This window comes from Oncorhynchus mykiss, chromosome 4, assembly GCF_057628025.1.
Source record: "Oncorhynchus mykiss isolate SJ-2025 chromosome 4, ASM5762802v1, whole genome shotgun sequence".
Lineage (NCBI taxonomy): Eukaryota > Metazoa > Chordata > Actinopteri > Salmoniformes > Salmonidae > Oncorhynchus > Oncorhynchus mykiss.
Window position 1 is genome coordinate 95014873 of NC_143025.1, and position 19130 is coordinate 95034002.

General features: G+C 44.6%; 1 protein-coding gene across 2 annotated transcripts; it reads right to left on the minus strand.

Annotated features, from left to right (window-relative positions):
- Positions 1-5778: 5778 nt before the first annotated feature.
- Positions 5779-17789, minus strand: enpp5 (ectonucleotide pyrophosphatase/phosphodiesterase 5). Of its 2 annotated transcripts, none has more exons than XM_090233337.1 (6): positions 17332-17789; positions 11628-11763; positions 9708-10384; positions 8131-8275; positions 6556-6735; positions 5779-6342 (listed from the first exon to the last, which is right to left on the minus strand). In XM_090233337.1, exons 2-6 carry the CDS (start codon positions 11755-11757, stop codon positions 5948-5950), a joined length of 1527 nt encoding a protein of 508 aa, XP_090089463.1. In that variant the 5' UTR covers positions 11758-11763; positions 17332-17789; the 3' UTR covers positions 5779-5947. The 2 variants fall into 2 exon arrangements, with proteins under 2 accessions (XP_090089463.1, XP_090089464.1); XM_090233338.1 differs by having other exon boundaries at positions 11628-11775; positions 17332-17766.
- Between the last annotated feature and the right edge of the window lie 1341 nt (positions 17790-19130).

The following is a 19130-nucleotide window of genomic DNA, read 5'->3' on the forward strand; positions in this document are numbered from 1 at the left end:
ATGTAGTCACCATGTAGTCACCATGCTGTATCAGACAGGAGACCATGTAGTCACCATGCTGCATCAGACAGGAGACCATGTAGTCACCATGCTGTATCAGATAGGAGACCATGTAGTCACCATGCTGCATCAGACAGGAGACCATGTAGTCACCATGCTGTATCAGACAGGAGACCATGTAGTCACCATGTAGTCACCATGCTGTATCAGACAGGAGACCATGTAGTCACCAGGCTGCATCAGACAGGAGACCATGTATTCACCATGCTGCATCAGACAGGAGACCATGTAGTCACCATGCTGCATCAGACAGGAGACCATGTAGTCCCCATGCTATATCAGACAGGAGACCATGTAGTCACCATGCTGTATCAGACAGGAGACCATGTAGTCACCATGCTGTATCACACATGAGACCATGTAGTCACCATGTAGTCACCATGCTATATCAGACAGGAGACCATGTAGTCACCATGCTGCATCAGACAGAAGAACATGTAGTCACCCTGCTGTATCAGAAAGGAGACCATGTAGTCACCATGCTGTATCAGACAGGAGAACATGTAGTCACCATGTAGTCACCATGCTGCATCAGACAGGAGACCATGTAGTCACCATGTAGTCACAATGCTGTATCAGACAGGAGACCATGTAGTCACCATGCTGCATCAGACAGGAGACCATGTAGTCACCATGCTGTATCAGAAAGGAGACCATGTAGTCACCATGCTGTATCAGACAGGATAACATGTAGTCACCATGTAGTCACCATGCTGCATCAGACAGGAGACCATGTAGTCACCATGTAGTCACCAAGTATTCACCATGCTGCATCAGACAGGGGACCATGTAGTCACCATTCTGCATCAGACAGGAGACCATGTAGTCACCATGCTGTATCAGACAGGAGACCATGTAGTCACTATGAAGTCACCATGCTGCATCAGACAGGAGACCATGTAGTCACCATGTAGTCACCATGCTGTATCAGAGAGGAGACCATGTGGTCACCTTGTAGTCACCATGCTGTATCAGACAGGAGACCATGTAGTCACCATGTAGTCACCATGCTGCATCAGACAGGAGACCATGTAGTCACTATGAAGTCAGCATGTTGTATCAGACAGGAGACCATGTAGTCACCATGTAGTCACCATGCTGCATCACACAGGAGACCATGTGGTCAACATGTAGTCACCATGCTGTATCAGACAGGAGACCATGTAGTCACCATGCTGCATCAGACAGGAGACCATGTAGTCACCATGCTGCATCAGACATGAGACCATGTAGTCACCATGCTGCATCAGACAGGAGACCATGTAGTCACCATGCTGCATCAGACATGAGACCATGTAGTCACCATGCTGCATCAGACAGGAGACCATGTAGTCACCATGCTGTATCAGACAGGAGACCATGTAGTCACCATGCTGTATCAGACAGGAGACCATGTAGTCACTATGAAGTCACCATGCTGCATCAGACAGGAGACCATGTAGTCACCATGTAGTCACCATGCTGTATCAGAGAGGAGACCATGTGGTCACCTTGTAGTCACCATGCTGTATCAGACAGGAGACCATGTAGTCACCATGTAGTCACCATGCTGCATCAGACAGGAGACCATGTAGTCACTATGAAGTCAGCATGTTGTATCAGACAGGAGACCATGTAGTCACCATGTAGTCACCATGCTGCATCAGACAGGAGACCATGTGGTCAACATGTAGTCACCATGCTGTATCAGACAGGAGACCATGTAGTCACCATGCTGCATCAGACAGGAGACCATGTAGTCACCATGCTGCATCAGACATGAGACCATGTAGTCACCATGCTACATCAGACAGGAGACCATGTAGTCACTATGAAGTCACCATTTTGTATCAGACAGGAGACCATGTAGTCACCATGTAGTCACCATGCTGCATCAGACAGGGGACCATGTAGTCACCATTCTGCATCAGACAGGAGACCATGTAGTCACCATGCTGTATCAGACAGGAGACCATGTAGTCACTATGAAGTCACCATGCTGCATCAGACAGGAGACCATGTAGTCACCATGTAGTCACCATGCTGTATCAGAGAGGAGACCATGTGGTCACCTTGTAGTCACCATGCTGCATCAGACAGGAGACCATGTAGTCACCATGCTGTATCAGACAGGAGACCATGTAGTCACCATGCTGTATCAGACAGGAGACCATGTAGTCACCATGTCGTCACCATGCTGCATCAGACAGGAGACCATGTAGTCACTATGAAGTCACCATGTTGTATCAGACAGGAGACCATGTAGTCACCATGTAGTCACCATGCTGCATCAGACAGGAGACCATGTAGTCACCATGCTGCATCAGACAGGAGACCATGTAGTCACCATGCTGTATCAGACAGGAGACCATATAGTCACCATGCTGTATCAGACAGGAGACCATGTAGTCATCATGTAGTCACCATGTAGTCACCGTGTAGTCACCATGCTGTATCAGACAGGAGACCATGTAGTCACCATGTAGTCACCATGCTGTATCAGACAGGAGACCATGTAGTCATCATGTAGTCACCATGTAGTCACCATGTAGTCACCATGCTGTATCAGACAGGAGACCATGTAGTCACCATGTAGTCACCATGCTGCATCAGACAGGAGACCATGTCGTCACCATGCTGTATCAGACAGGAGACCATGTAGTCACCATGCTGTATCAGACAGGAGACCATGTAGTCACCATGTAGTCACCATGTAGCCACCATGCTGTATCAGACAGGAGACCATGTAGTCATCATGTAGTCACCGTGTAGTCACCATGCTGTATCAGACAGGAGACCATGTAGTCACCATGCTGCATCAGACAAGAGACCATGTAGTCACCATGTAGTCACCATGCTGTATTAGACAGGAGACCATGTAGTCACCATGCTGTATCAGACAGGATAAATGTAGTCACCATGCTGTATCAGACAGGAGACCATGTAGTCACCATGTAGTCACCATGCTGTATTAGACAGGAGACCATGTAGTCACCATGCTGTATCGGACAGGAGACCATGTAGTCACCATGCTGCATCGGACAGGAGACCATGTAGTCACCATGCTGCATCAGACAGGAGACCATGTAGTCACCATGATGCATCAGACAGGGGACCATGTAGTCACCATCTAGTCACCATGTAGTCACCATGCTGTATCAAACAGGAGACCATGTAGTCACCATGCTGCATCAGACAGGAGACCATGTAGTCACCATGCTGCATCAGACAGGAGACCATGTAGTCACCATGCTGTATCAGACAGGAGACCATGTAGTCACCATGCTGTATCAGACAGGAGACCATGTAGTCACCATGCTGCATCAGACAGGAGACCATGTAGTCACCATGCTGCATCAGACAGGAGACCATGTAGTCACCATGCTGTATCAGACAGGAGACCATGTAGTCACCATGCTGTATCAGACAGGAGACCATGTAGTCACCATGCTGTATCAGACAGGAGACCATGTAGTCACCATGTAGTCACCATGCTGTATCAGACAGGAGACCATGTAGTCACCATGCTGTATCCGACAGGAGACCATGTAGTCACCATGCTGTATCCGACAGGAGACCATGTAGTCACCATGCTGTATCAGACAGGAGACCATGTAGTCACCATGCTGTATCAGACAGGAGACCATGTAGTCACCATGTAGTCACCATGCTGCATCAGACAGGAGACCATGTAGTCACCATGTAGTCACCATGCTGTATCAGACAGGAGACCATGTAGTCACCATGCTGCATCAGACAGGAGACCATGTAGTCACCATGCTGTATCAGATAGGAGACCATGTAGTCACCATGCTGCATCAGACAGGAGACCATGTAGTCACCATGCTGTATCAGACAGGAGACCATGTAGTCACCATGTAGTCACCATGCTGTATCAGACAGGAGACCATGTAGTCACCAGGCTGCATCAGACAGGAGACCATGTATTCACCATGCTGCATCAGACAGGAGACCATGTAGTCACCATGCTGCATCAGACAGGAGACCATGTAGTCCCCATGCTATATCAGACAGGAGACCATGTAGTCACCATGCTGTATCAGACAGGAGACCATGTAGTCACCATGCTGTATCACACATGAGACCATGTAGTCACCATGTAGTCACCATGCTATATCAGACAGGAGACCATGTAGTCACCCTGCTGCATCAGACAGGAGACCATGTAGTCACCATGTAGTCACCATGCTGTATCAGACAGGAGACCATGTAGTCACCATGCTGTATTAGACAGGAGACCATGTAGTCACCATGCTGTATCAGACAGGAGACCATGTAGTCAGCATGTAGTCACCATGCTGTATCAGACAGGAGACCATGTAGTCACCATGCTGTATTAGACAGGAGACCATGTAGTCACCATGCTGTATCAGACAGGAGACCATGTAGTCATCATGTAGTCACCATGTAGTCACCATGTAGTCACCATGCTGTATCAGACAGGAGACCATGTAGTCACCATGTAGTCACCATGCTGTATCAGACAGGAGACCATGTACTCACCATGTAGTCACCATGTAGTCACCATGCTGTATCAGGCTACAGGTGATAATGCTTATTGGCATACCGACCTCTAATAAGCACCATTTACTATATAGGCCCTGAAGATATTACATGTCATCAATATGTTATTGGGCTAATTTATGACATTTTCTTTAAAGGTTAAGGCTATATGTCATCACTGAGAGGGGTGGCTTTACTTTTGTTCCCCAAACAACCAGTGTAAATATCAGATTGTATAGTTGGCTCTATAGGAAATTAAAAAAGGTACTTGCCCAGACTGCAAATGAAACATGAAATCACCCATGATTCAAATTCTGTGTGCATAACTTGGCCCAGCCAGTCATTTTCTCATTCGGGACAGTAGGTTTCCACTTGGTACTGGCAAGGTGTGCCACTGACAAATTTACCTGAATGTCAAGCCCTGAATGGTTAGTGGTTTATGATTCTAACACTTTATAGTGCGTCTGTACAGAAACACGCCCCCTACAGACAGTAACATATATAAAACAACATTATTGCACATATAATAGAAAGATGATCTCCTATGAAGTAGAGGATAACTGTAAGTACTGAACAGGACAAGTAGTAATGTGGTAGTCATGACGACAACAACATGGACTAAAGTAGTAACGTGGTAGTCATGACGACAACTATATGGACTAAAGTAGTAACGTGGCAGTCATGACGACAACTATATGGACTAAAGCAGTAACGTGGTAGTCATGACGACAACTATATGGACTAAAGCAGTAACGTGGCAGTCATGACGACAACTATATGGACTAAAGCAGTAACGTGGTAGTCATGACGACAACTATATGGACTAAAGTAGTAACGTGGCAGTCATGACGACAACTACATGGACTAAAGTAGTAACGTGGTAGTCATGACGACAACTACATGGACTAAAGCAGTAACGTGGTAGTCATGACGACAACTACATGGACTAAAGTAGTAAAGGTGGTAGTCATGACGACAACAACATGGACTAAAGTAGTAACGTGGCAGTCATGGATCTATTGAAGACTGAAAGCAACAGCCTGACTAACTGAACTCAGATCCCACAGTGGTCTAAAACCTCTGAGTCACTGTACGGCTTAGCATAACAACTCAACCACATACTAGATTTACTCACTTATTATGCTTGGTGTCCAGTGTACTATTGGCTCTTATTGTTATTATGACTGCTCCTCTCTGATGAGATAAACAACAAAATAACCATCAGAACAAAGCCACACTTTATCCTCTCCTCCTCCTCCACCACACTGAAGCTACTGTCCTTTACCGGTGTACGGAGCCAACTCTCATCTTCTCCTCTCCTTCTACTTTCTTCTCTCCTCCTCTATCTCTTCTCCTAACTCCCTCTCCTCTCTTCTCCTCTCCTCTAAAGCTGTAGTTCTTCAAGTAATAGCGGCTGGGCCATCTCGCTCTGCCTGCTGGGTAGTTGTCGGAGCGTCATCTGTTTGACGATAACCACCAGGAACCCTGTCACCATGACAACCCCCAGGACCACGCCCAGGGCGGTGGCGAAGGAAGGCTGGTATCTGCCCTCCAGCGGGGTGGAGTGTGTGGGGGGGGGGGGCTCAGAGAGGAGGTCCATAACCCGGGCTAGAGAACCATTGTTGGGGCGGGGCCGGACAGACAGGATGTGACACATGAGGGGGTAGAGGTCAACGGAACGCATGGAACTCTTCACGTAGTCCTGACGGAAGGCGGGGCCACGCGCCACCAAGACAGGATGCATGCTGGGTAGGGTGTTGTCATAGCCGTGGTTACCCACTGTGAAACACAGAGAGAGAACAACATTAAATAGGATCAAAACATTTAGAACACGTTTACTGTTAATTAGCGGTCATTGTGGACTGAATCCTAATATTGGTAACTCTAAATGTTTAACGGACAGCCTAAATATCTGAACTTGTGAAAGTCTGAGAGTTACAATAATACTGCAAATTTCAAAATTGGAATTTAGTTGATCTAGTATTTCCTTACACATGTGTGGTCCTGTGGTTCTGTTCTGGGTGATGGTCCAGCCCTCCTTGGCCTCGATAATTATGGGCATGATCCTGTTGTTGTGACGGTAGTGGAGACGCTCGGGGATCTGCTCCCTCCTATACACCACCATGTTGGGATTGGCCTCAACCAGCGCACTGTACACCTCCTCTAACTTACCTACAGGACAGGTGAGACAGTTACTATACACCTCCTCTAACTTACCTACAGGACAGGTGGGACAGTCCCTTCTCTAGGCAGCATCCCCAGGATCTTACCTCCTCTAGGTAGAATCCCCAGGATCTTACCGTCTCTAGGTAGCATCCCCAGGATCTTACCTCCTCTAGGTAGCATCCCCAGGATCTTACCTCCTCTAGGTAGCATCCCCAGGATCTTACCTCCTCTAGGTAGCATCCCCAGGATCTTACCTCCTCTAGGTAGCATCACCAGGATCTTACCGTCTCTAGGTAGTACCTCCTCTAGGCAGCATCCCTAGGATTTTACTGTCTCTAGGCAGCATCCCCAGGATCTTACCTCCTCTAGGCAGCATCCCCAGGATCTTACCGTCTCTAGGTAGCATCCCCAGGATCTTACCTCCTCTAGGTAGCATCCCCAGGATCTTACCTCCTCTAGGTAGCATCCCCAGGATCTTACCGTCTCTAGGTAGCATCCCCAGGATCTTACCGTCTCTAGGTAGCATCCCCAGGATCTTACCGTCTCTAGGTAGCAACCCCAGGATCTTACCTCCTCTAGATAGCATCCCTAGGATCTTACCTCCTCTAGGTAGCATCCCCAGGATCTTACCTCCTCTAGGTAGCATCCCCAGGATCTTACCTCCTCTAGGTAGCATCCCCAGGATCTTACCTCCTCTAGGTAGCATCCCCAGGATCTTACCTCCTCTAGGTAGCATCCCCAGGATCTTACCTCCTCTAGGTAGCATCCCCAGGATCTTACCTCCTCTAGGTAGCATCCCCAGGATCTTACCTCCTCTAGGTAGCATCCCCAGGATCTTACCTCCTCTAGGTAGCATCCCCAGGATCTTACCTCCTCTAGGTAGCATCCCCAGGATCTTACCTCCTCTAGGTAGCATCCCCAGGATCTTACCTCCTCTAGGTAGCATCCCCAGGATCTTACCTGCTCTAGGCAGTATCCCCAGGATCTTACCTCCTCTAGGCAGTATCCTCAGGATCTTACCTCCTCTAGGCAGTATCCCCAGGATCTTACCTCCTCTAGGCAGTAGCCCCAGGATCTTACCTCCTCTAGGCAGTATCCCCAGGATCTTACCGTCTCTAGGCAGTATCCCCAGGATCTTACCATCTCTAGGCAGTATCTTACCGTCTCTAGGCAGTATCCCCAGGATCTTACCGTCTCTAGGCAGTATCCCCAGGATCTTACCGTCTCTAGGCAGTATCCCCAGGATCTTACCGTCTCTAGGCAGTATCCCCAGGATCTTACCGTCTCTAGGCAGCATCCCCAGGATCTTACCGTCTCTAGGCAGCATCCCCAGGATCTTACCGTCTCTAGGCAGCATCCCCAGGATCTTACCGTCTCTAGGCAGCATACCCAGGATCTTACCGTCTCTAGGCAGTATCCCCACCACAGGACTCTTGTCCACCCAGGTGTAGAGGTCTCTGTCCAGGTATTGGTCCAGCTCAATCACCTCGTCTTTGGAGAGCTGGGTCATGCCATGATCACTGGTCACAATCAGGTTCACACTTTCGTACAGACCTAGGAATGCAGTCAAAATACAACTAATTACATTTAATTGACCAATAATTAAATATTTATTTCATGAATTGATCAATTACATGCGTTTCTTGATAAATTGATTAAAGCATAAGGTAATCTTTCTATCTTGGGTAGTGCATCATCAGTTCCTCTTGTCATGTCAGTCATTGCAAACCTTAGAGATATATTTATAACTTGTCAGAAATGTCCAGATCAACTATCCCAGTCAGCTAATGTTTTTTAGCCCATAGATTTTGTAGTAATGTTCGAGTGTCTCAAATATCACGAGTACACATAAAACATGGCAAAATACATAGAATTGCATGAAAATATGCTTTAAAACTGCAAAATGTTCTCTGTACCCCCATGACATAATGTTCTCTGTACTACATGACAAAATGTTCTCTGTACCCCCATGACAAAATGTTCTCTGTACCCCCATGACAAAATGTTATCTGTACCCCCATGACAAAATGTTATCTGTACCCCCATGACAAAATGTTCTCTGTACCCCATGACAAAATGTTCTCTGTACCCCATGACAAAATGTTCTCTGTACCCCATGACAAAATGTTCTCTGTACCCCATGACAAAATGTTCTCTGTACCCCATGACAAAATGGACTCTGTACCCCCATGACAAAATGTTCTCTGTACCCCCATGACAAAATGTTCTCTGTACCCCATGACAAAATGTTCTCTGTACCCCCATGACAAAATGTTCTCTGTACCCCCATGACATAATGTTCTCTGTACCCCCATGACAAAATGTTCTCTGTACCCCCATGACAAAATGTTATCTGTACCCCCCTGACAAAATGTTCTCTGTACCCCATGACAAAATGTGTAGAATTGCAGAAAATAAGCTTTAAACCTGCAACATGTTCTCTCTGCCAACAAGAGGAGGGTGAACAGTTTAATACTGGAAGGGGGGGGGGGGGTGAACAGTTTAATACTGGAAGGGGGGGGGGGGTGAACAGTTTAATACTGGAAGGGGGGGGGGGTGAACAGTTTAATACTGGAAGGGGGGGGGTGAACAGTTTAATACTGGAAGGGGGGGGGGGGTGAACAGTTTAATACTGGAAGGGGGGGGGGTTGAACAGTTTAATACTGGAAGGGGGGGGGGGGGGTGAACAGTTTAATACTGGAAGGGGGGGGGGGGTGAACAGTTTAATACTGGAAGGGGGGTGAACAGTTTAATACTGGAAGGGGGGGTGAACAGTTTAATACTGGAAGGGGGGGTGAACAGTTTAATACTGGAAGGGGGGTGAACAGTTTAATACTGGAAGGGGGGTGAACAGTTTAATACTGGAAGGGGGGGTGAATAGTTGTCACAGTGCTTGTGCCTATAGAAATAGACATTGCAGGGGGGAACATTAGCAACCCCTTATCTAGATCATAATGTATAATGTACATAGACAGCAGGTACAGACCCATCTTGCGCAGCTCATTGCGGAGGAAGCCCAGCTTGTCGTCGATATCAGCAATGACCGCGTCCATTAGAGGGTTCTCTGGGCCCAGGTTGTGACCGCTCTCGTCAGGCTCCTCCCAGTATAACACGCCAAAGTCCACACCCCCCTGCACAGACCGAACCCCCTCCCCTGGCCTCTCCCCCATCAGCCAGGCTACCATCGTCTCCACGCGCCTCTCGAAGCTCAGCGATGCGTTGTACGGAAGGTAGCGTGACGGGTACGCTCCCCCGATCTCCACGTCCGACCCCGGCCACATAACCCCACCGCTCCGCCCACCCTGCTTCTGATTGGTCACCCACAGAGGCTCTGCCCCAGCCCACCAGCGTGGCTCGTAGGCGCTATGCGTCTCCATGGAGAAGGAGGCGTTAAGGTCTGGGTCGTACATCTCGTTACCCACGATGCCATGTGTCTCGGCATGCAGCCCGGTGACCAGGGTGTAGTGGTCAGGGAAGGTTTTAGTGATGTAGGTGTTCTCAACCTGCTCAACTATTGACCCTTCCTCCATCAGGGCATGGAAGTTAGGGGTGGGGACACGGTCCACGTAGTCCCAGCGGAACCCATCAAAAGACAGCAGCAGTAGCTTGGGGCGAGCCCCTCTGGTGGGCTGGTGGTGAGGATGGAGGGGGTGTCCTGGGGTATAGAGAGAGGAGAGGGTAATGTTAGAATGGCAACAGGCAACATAAAGCCTGGAAGAAGAGGGACCAACACTGCTAGTAAAGGGGTAGGCAATGTATATCTCTTGCATTTGTCCCATGCTCCCTGGTCCTTGACCCTGCCCCATGCTCCCTACCCCATGCTCCCTGGTCCTTGACCCTACTTCATGCACCCTGCCCCATGCTCCCTGGTCCTTGACCCTGCCCCATGCTCCCTACCCCATGCTCCCTGGTCCTTGACCCTACCCCATGCTCCCTGGTCCTTGACCCTGCCCCATGCTCCCTGGTCCTTGACCCTACCCCATCCTCCCTGGTCCTTGATCCTACCCCATCCTCCCTGGTCCTTGACCCTACCCCATGCTCCCTGACCCATGCTCCCTGACCCATGCTCCCTGCCCCATGCTCCCTGACCCATGCTCCCTGCCCCATGCTCCCTGGTCCTTGACCCTACCCCATGCTCCCTGTCCCATGCTCCCTGGTCCTTGACCCTACCCCATGCTCCCTGGTCCTTGACCCTACCCCATGCTCCCTGGTCCTTGACCCTACTCCATGCTTCCTGCCCCATGGTCTCTGCCCCATGGTCTCTATCCCATCCTCCTGCTCCCTGCCCCCGGATCCTTGACCCTACTCCATGCTCCCTGCCCAGCGAGTCCTTGACCCTACTCCATGCTCCCTGCCCCCCGAGTCCTTGACCCTACTCCATGCTCCCTGCCCCCCCGAGTCCTTGACCCTACTCCATGCTCCCTGCCCCCCGAGTCCTTGACCCTACTCCATGCTCCCTGTCCCCCGAGTCCTTGACCCTACTCCATGCTCCCTGCCCCCCGAGGCCTTGACCCTACTCCATGCTCCCTGCCCCCCGAGTCCTTGACCCTACCCCATGCTCCCTGCACCCGAGTCCTTGACCCTACCCCATGCTCCCTGCCCCCGAGTCCTTGACCCTACCCCATGCTCCCTGCACCCGAGTCCTTGACCCTACCCCATGCTCCCTGCCCCCGAGTCCTTGACCCTACCCCATGCTCCCGAGTCCTTGACCCTACCCCATGCTCCCTGCACCCGAGTCCTTGACCCTACCCCATGCTCCCTGCACCCGAGTCCTTGACCCTACCCCATGCTCCCTGCCCCCGAGTCCTTGACCCTACCCCATGCTCCCTGCCCCCGAGTCCTTGACCCTACCCCATGCTCCCGAGTCCTTGACCCTACTCCATGTTCCCTGACCCTACCTTGGTGTCCATGGTGGTCCATCTGTAGGGAGGCCAGAGGCAGGGTCAGGGTTAAGGTCATAAGCCATCCCAGATAGCAGCTTCCTCGTCTTCGTGAGCTGCAACCCAGCATTATGCTCCACAACAGCATACCACCCTGTAATACAAACTGCAGTATAGTGTTATGGTGAATATAGGCAGTGTGAAATATAGTGTTGTGGTTAATATAGGCAGTGTGAAATACAGTGTTGTGGTTAATATAGACAGTGCTGAATACAGTGTTGAATACAGTGTTGAATACAGTGTTGAATATAGTGTTGTGGTGAATATAGACAGTGTTGAATACAGTGTTGTGGTGAATATAGACAGTGTTGAATACAGTGTTGTGGTGAATATAGACAGTGCTGAATATAGTGTTGTGGTTAATATAGACAGTGTTGAATACAGTGTTGTGGTTAATATAGACAGTGTTGAATACAGTGTTGAATACAGTGTTGAATACAGTGTTGAATACAGTGTTGTGGTTAATATAGACAGTGTTGAATACAGTGTTGTGGTTAATATAGGCAGTGTTGAATACAGTGTTGTGGTTAATATAGACAGTGCTGAATACAGTGTTGAATACAGTGTTGTGGTTAATATAGACAGTGTTGAATACAGTGTTGTGGTTAATATAGACAGTGCTGAATACAGTGTTGAATACAGTGTTGTGGTGAATATAGACAGTGTTGAATACAGTGTTGTGGTGAATATAGACAGTGTTGAATACAGTGTTGTGGTTAATATAGGCAGTGTTGAATACAGTGTTGTGGTTAATATAGACAGTGTTGAATACAGTGTTGTGGTTAATATAGACAGTGTTGAATACAGTGTTGTAGTTAATATAGACAGTGTTGAATACAGTGATGTGGTTAATATAGACAGTGCTGAATACAGTGTTGAATACAGTGTTGTGGTGGATATAGACAGTGTTGAATACAGTGTTGTAGTTAATATAGACAGTGTTGAATACAGTGATGTGGTTAATATAGACAGTGTTGAATACAGTGATGTGGTTAATATAGACAGTGCTGAATACAGTGTTGAATACAGTGTTGTGGTGGATATAGACAGTGTTGAATACAGTGTTGTAGTTAATATAGACAGTGTTGAATACAGTGTTGTGGTTAATATAGACAGTGTTGAATACAGTGTTGTAGTTAATATAGACAGTGTTGAATACAGTGTTGTGGTTAAAATAGGCAGTGTTGAATACAGTGCTGTGGTTAATATAGACAGTGTTGAATACAGTGCTGTGGTTAATATAGACAGTGTTGAATACAGTGTTGAATACAGTGTTGAATACAGTGTTGAATACAGTGATGTGGTTAATATAGACAGTGTTGAATACAGTGTTGTGGTTAATATAGGCAGTGTTGAATACAGTGCTGTGGTTAATATAGACAGTGTTGAATACAGTGTTGAATACAGTGTTGTGGTTAATATAGGCAGTGTTGAATACAGTGTTGTGGTTAATATAGACAGTGTTGAATACAGTGTTGTGGTGAATATAGACAGTGTTGAATACAGTGTTGTAGTTAATATAGACAGTGTTGAATACAGTGTTGTGGTGGATATAGACAGTGTTGAATATAGTGTTGTGGTTAATATAGACAGTGTTGAATACAGTGTTGTGGTTAATATAGACAGTGTTGAATACAGTGTTGTAGTTAATATAGACAGTGTTGAATACAGTGATGTGGTTAATATAGACAGTGTTGAATACAGTGATGTGGTTAATATAGACAGTGCTGAATACAGTGTTGAATACAGTGTTGTGGTTAATATAGACAGTGTTGAATACAGTGTTGTGGTTAATATAGACAGTGTTGAATACAGTGATGTGGTTAATATAGACAGTGCTGAATACAGTGTTGAATACAGTGTTGAATACAGTGTTGAATACAGTGTTGTGGTGGATATAGACAGTGCTGAATACAGTGTTGTGGTGAATATAGACAGTGTTGAATATAGTGTTGTGGTGGATATAGACAGTGTTGAATATAGTGTTGTGGTTAATATAGACAGTGTTGAATACAGTGTTGTGGTTAATATAGACAGTGTTGAATACAGTGTTGTGGTTAATATAGACAGTGTTGAATACAGTGTTGTGGTGGATATAGACAGTGTTGAATATAGTGTTGTGGTTAATATAGACAGTGTTGAATACAGTGTTGTGGTTAATATAGACAGTGTTGAATACAGTGTTGTGGTTAATATAGACAGTGTTGAATACAGTGTTGTGGTTAATATAGACAGTGCTGAATACAGTGTTGAATACAGTGTTGTGGTTAATATAGACAGTGTTGAATACAGTGATGTGGTTAATTTAGACAGTGTTGAATACAGTGTTGTGGTTAATATAGGCAGTGTTGAATACAGTGATGTGGTTAATATAGACAGTGTTGAATACAGTGTTGTGGTTAATATAGACAGTGTTGAATACAGTGTTGTGGTGAATATAGACAGTGTTGAGTACAGTGTTGAATACAGTGTTGTGGTTAATATAGACAGTGTTGAATACAGTGATGTGGTTAATATAGACAGTGTTGAATACAGTGTTGTGGTTAAAATAGGCAGTGTTGAATACAGTGCTGTGGTTAATATAGACAGTGTTGAATACAGTGCTGTGGTTAATATAGACAGTGCTGAATACAGTGTTGAATACAGTGTTGTGGTTAATATAGACAGTGTTGAATACAGTGTTGTGGTTAATATAGACAGTGTTGAATACAGTGATGTGGTTAATATAGACAGTGCTGAATACAGTGTTGAATACAGTGTTGAATACAGTGTTGAATACAGTGTTGTGGTGGATATAGACAGTGTTGAATATAGTGTTGTGGTGAATATAGACAGTGTTGAATACATTGTTGTAGTTAATATAGACAGTGCTGAATACAGTGTTGAATACAGTGTTGTGGTTAATATAGACAGTGTTGAATATAGTGTTGTGGTGGATATAGACAGTGTTGAATATAGTGTTGTGGTTAATATAGACAGTGTTGAATACAGTGTTGAATACAGTGTTGAATACAGTGTTGTGGTGGATATAGACAGTGTTGAATATAGTGTTGTGGTGAATATAGACAGTGTTGAATACAGTGTTGTAGTTAATATAGACAGTGCTGAATACAGTGTTGAATACAGTGTTGTGGTTAATATAGACAGTGTTGAATACAGTGTTGTGGTGGATATAGACAGTGTTGAATATAGTGTTGTGGTGGATATAGACAGTGTTGAATACAGTGTTGTGGTTAATATAGACAGTGTTGAATACAGTGTTGTGGTTAATATAGACAGTGTTGAATACAGTGATGTGGTTAATATAGGCAGTGTTGAATACAGTGTTGTGGTGGATATAGACAGTGTTGAATATAGTGTTGTGGTTAATATAGACAGTGTTGAATACAGTGTTGAATACAGTGTTGTGATGGATATAGACAGTGTTGAGTACAGTTTTGTGGTGAATATAGACAGTGTTGAGTACAGTGTTGTGGTGAATATAGACAGTGTTGAATACAGTGTTGTGGTGGATATAGACAGTGTTGAATACAGTGTTGTGGTTAATATAGACAGTGTTGAATATAGTGTTGTGGTTAATATAGACAGTGTTGAATACAGTGTTGTGGTGGATATAGACAGTGTTGAATATAGTGTTGTGGTTAATATAGACAGTGTTGAGTACAGTGTTGTGGTGAATATAGACAGTGTTGAATACAGTGTTGTGGTGGATATAGACAGTGTTGAATACAGTGTTGTGGTTAATATAGACAGTGTTGAATACAGTGTTGTGGTTAATATAGGCAGTGTTGAATACAGTGTTGTGGTTAATATAGACAGTGCTGAATACAGTGTTGAATACAGTGTTGTGGTTAATATAGGCAGTGTTGAATACAGTGTTGTGGTTAATATAGACAGTGTTGAATACAGTGTTGTGGTTAATATAGACAGTGTTGAATACAGTGTTGTGGTTAATATAGACAGTGTTGAATACAGTGTTGTGGTTAATATAGACAGTGTTGAATACAGTGATGTGGTTAATATAGACAGTGCTGAATACAGTGTTGAATACAGTGTTGTGGTTAATATAGGCAGTGTTGAATACAGTGATGTGGTTAATATAGACAGTGCTGAATACAGTGTTGTGGTTAATATAGGCAGTGTTGAATACAGTGTTGTGGTTAATATAGACAGTGCTGAATACAGTGTTGAATACAGTGTTGTGGTTAATATAGGCAGTGTTGAATACAGTGATGTGGTTAATATAGACAGTGCTGAATACAGTGTTGTGGTTAATATAGGCAGTGTTAAAGACAGTGATGTGGTTAATATAGACAGTGTTGAATACAGTGTTGTGGTTAAAATAGGCAGTGTTGAATACAGTGTTGTGGTTAATATAGGCAGTGTTGAATACAGTGTTGTGGTGAATATAGCCAGTGTTGAATACAGTGTTGAATACAGTGTTGAATACAGTGCTGTGGTTAATATAGACAGTGTTGAGTACAGTGTTGAATACAGTGTTGAATACAGTGCTGTGGTTAATATAGACAGTGTTGAGTACAGTGTTGAATACAGTGTTGAATACAGTGCTGTGGTTAATATAGACAGTGTTGAGTACAGTGTTGAATACAGTGTTGAATACAGTGCTGTGGTTAATATAGACAGTGTTGAATACAGTGTTGTGGTGGATATAGACAGTGTTGAGTACAGTGTTGTGGTGAATATAGACAGTGTTGAATACAGTGTTGTGGTGGATATAGACAGTGTTGAATACAGTGTTGTGGTTAATATACAGTGTTGAATACAGTGTTGTGGTTAATATACAGTGTTGAATATAGTGTTGTGGTTAATATAGGCAGTGTTGAATACAGTGTTGTGGTTAATATAGGCAGTGTTGAATACAGTGTTGTGGTTAATATAGGCAGTGTTGAATACAGTGTTGTAGTTAATATAGACAGTGTTGAATACAGTGTTGTGGTGGATATAGACAGTGTTGAATATAGTGTTGTGGTTAATATAGACCGTGTTCAGTGTCCAGTCGTGTGTCTACGTGCACTTCGCTATGTATCCTCCTTGGCTTGTTTACAAACACGTTGTTGACTTGCTACAGTAGCCTGACCTATGTGCTTGGAGAAGAGACGGCTACTAGTCCTGTGTTACTGCTACAGTGTACAGTAGAATGATGTTGCACAACATGTTTATTACTGCACTCTTATTAAAAATGTACAAACAATGACAATCCATATGAAACGAGTGCTAAAGCAAACCCACTCACAGCTGCACCGCAGACATATTGCAACGAGTAAAACGACAGACAGTAGGACTGTTATGATGTAGCTACCTATGAGTTATCCGGAGGGTTACTGGGCACAAACTGCATCTAAATGACAGCGGTCACCTCGACCGACCTCCCAATAATGCAACAGTCGGGAATGTAACCAATATACCGCTAGCAGTAGCTCGGTAGTTACCTACTGCAAAATGGAATTATTATGGTATTCATAATCAGCTGTTAGCTACTATCCCCGAAGTGACTGCTGCCCATCAGTCACCCATAACACGGTCAAAGGGAGACGTTCATAATAATGTATAATGGTCGAGATGAAGATTCAAAATGTCTAAACGTCGTTTTAGAGTGCGGACATTTATAAAGACTAAAAAGACGAACTAAAGTCAACCTTACCTTCTTATCTGCTCTGTGCAAGATCTCTCTGCTATTTCTGCAACACGCACAGATAAACAGTGTTGGCTACAAGGAAGTCCCGCCCATATACAGCAGTCTCCAATTGCCAAGCGCAAATGTTATTCTATTCAAGAGACTGAACAGTGGCTTATTTAATGAAATGTTAGCGTAATATAAGTTATCGACGTGCATCAACTATAAAAGCTATGCTGCAAGTTCTGTATAGTCTGAAAACACTGAGTAAAAAAGCACCTGTCTGAATGACGTAATGGACCTCTGTATTCATTACCCAGACACACTGTCGTCTACTAAAGACTTACACCCTCCCGACGGTACCGAGCCTTACGGCAGGGTTTCTCAAACTCGGTTTCTGCACCCACCCCAAAATAACCAAAGCTTGATCAGCTGTGTAGTGCTAGCAAACGACCGTGCACCGGGAGAGGGGGGGGGGGGGCAGGACCGAGTTTGCGAAACCCTGACCTACTGAATAGACCAGAGACACCCCCCCTGTCATGTCAGTCATTGCAAGCCTTAGAGAGATATTTATAACTTGTCTGAAATGTCCAGATCAACTATCCCATGTCAGCTCACGGTTTTTATTCCATAGATATTGTGGTAGTTTTCGAGTATCACATGAATACACAATAGACACGGGAAAAGGTATAGAATTGCAAGAGAATGTGCTTTAAAACCAGAAGTGGAAAAAGTACCCAATTGTCATACTTGAGTAACAGTAAAGATACCTTAATAGAAAATGACTCAGGTAAAAGTCACCCAGTAAAATACTAGAGGAAAAGTCTAAAAGTATTTGGTTTTACATATACTTATGTATCAAATGTAAAAATAATTGATACAATATACTTAAGTATCAAAAGTAAACGTACTTAAGTACTTTACACCACTGCTTTAAAACTGTAACTAATCAATACATGCAAACAGATATTTTGATTAGCGAGGTAGTTAAGTAGCTAACATTACCTAGCTAACGTGAACTAGCTTGTACAAAGTCCAGTAGCTAACCTCTGTAGCTAGCGAACACCAGTCAGTTGAAAGATAGCTAACGAACAGGGAAAAAAGGTAGCTAGCCAATTTCTGACATTATACCAGTAAGGGTAAGCGATATCCAGGTGAATGACAAAGGTTTACTAGATAAGAAATTCAACTATTGTTTATTATGGGATATTTTCTACAGGAAGTCTATTCCCTCTGCAATATTTTGTTGAGCTTCATTGTTTGATGTAGACTGGCGCTGTGCTTGGCTCACTCAGAACAAATGTATGGTGATCATCAATAACGTAAAGGAGATCTCCTTTAAGATGCTCCATAGATTCTATCCGTGTCGTAGCTTGATTTCTAAATATATACCTGATGTTACCAGTGAATGCAGTTTTTGTGAACTAGAAACTGAATCTATTGAACACTTATTCTGTCATTGTTTACATAGTGAAGTGTTCTGGACTGATGTAAAACTATATCTTGGCAACATAATGCATACAACCATTGAAATATCTAAGTTTGACATGTTATTTTTACAATACTGAATCCACAATTTAACGTGAAAATGTCATATCTCTTTATTTTATCAGGAAAATGTTTCATTCACAAATCAAAATTGATGAAGATTTGGTTTAACTTGACATCTGATTTAGAAAACTATTTAGAATCATTCAAATGTATACACACAAAAAAATGTCAAAATAATTTATTCGCTACATGTCTGTATTTGAATTGATATAATGTGGATCTGCATTATTTTATATTTTTCTTATTTCTTTGTGGAATTTTTTAGTGTTTTGCAT

What these genes read in the sequence shown, in the direction of transcription:
- enpp5 (XM_090233337.1), bottom strand. Translation starts at nt 11,757, where the DNA reads ATGCTGTTGTGGAGCATAATGCTGGGTTGCAGCTCACGAAGACGAGGA. An exon ending in GGGGATACTGCCTAGAGACG is followed by an intron (nt 6,736 to 8,130) that starts GTAAGATCCTGG and finishes CCTGTCCTGTAG; the next exon opens with GTAAGTTAGAGGAGGTGTAC. An exon ending in AACCACAGGACCACACATGT is followed by an intron (nt 6,343 to 6,555) that starts GTAAGGAAATAC and finishes TGTGTTTCACAG; the next exon opens with TGGGTAACCACGGCTATGAC.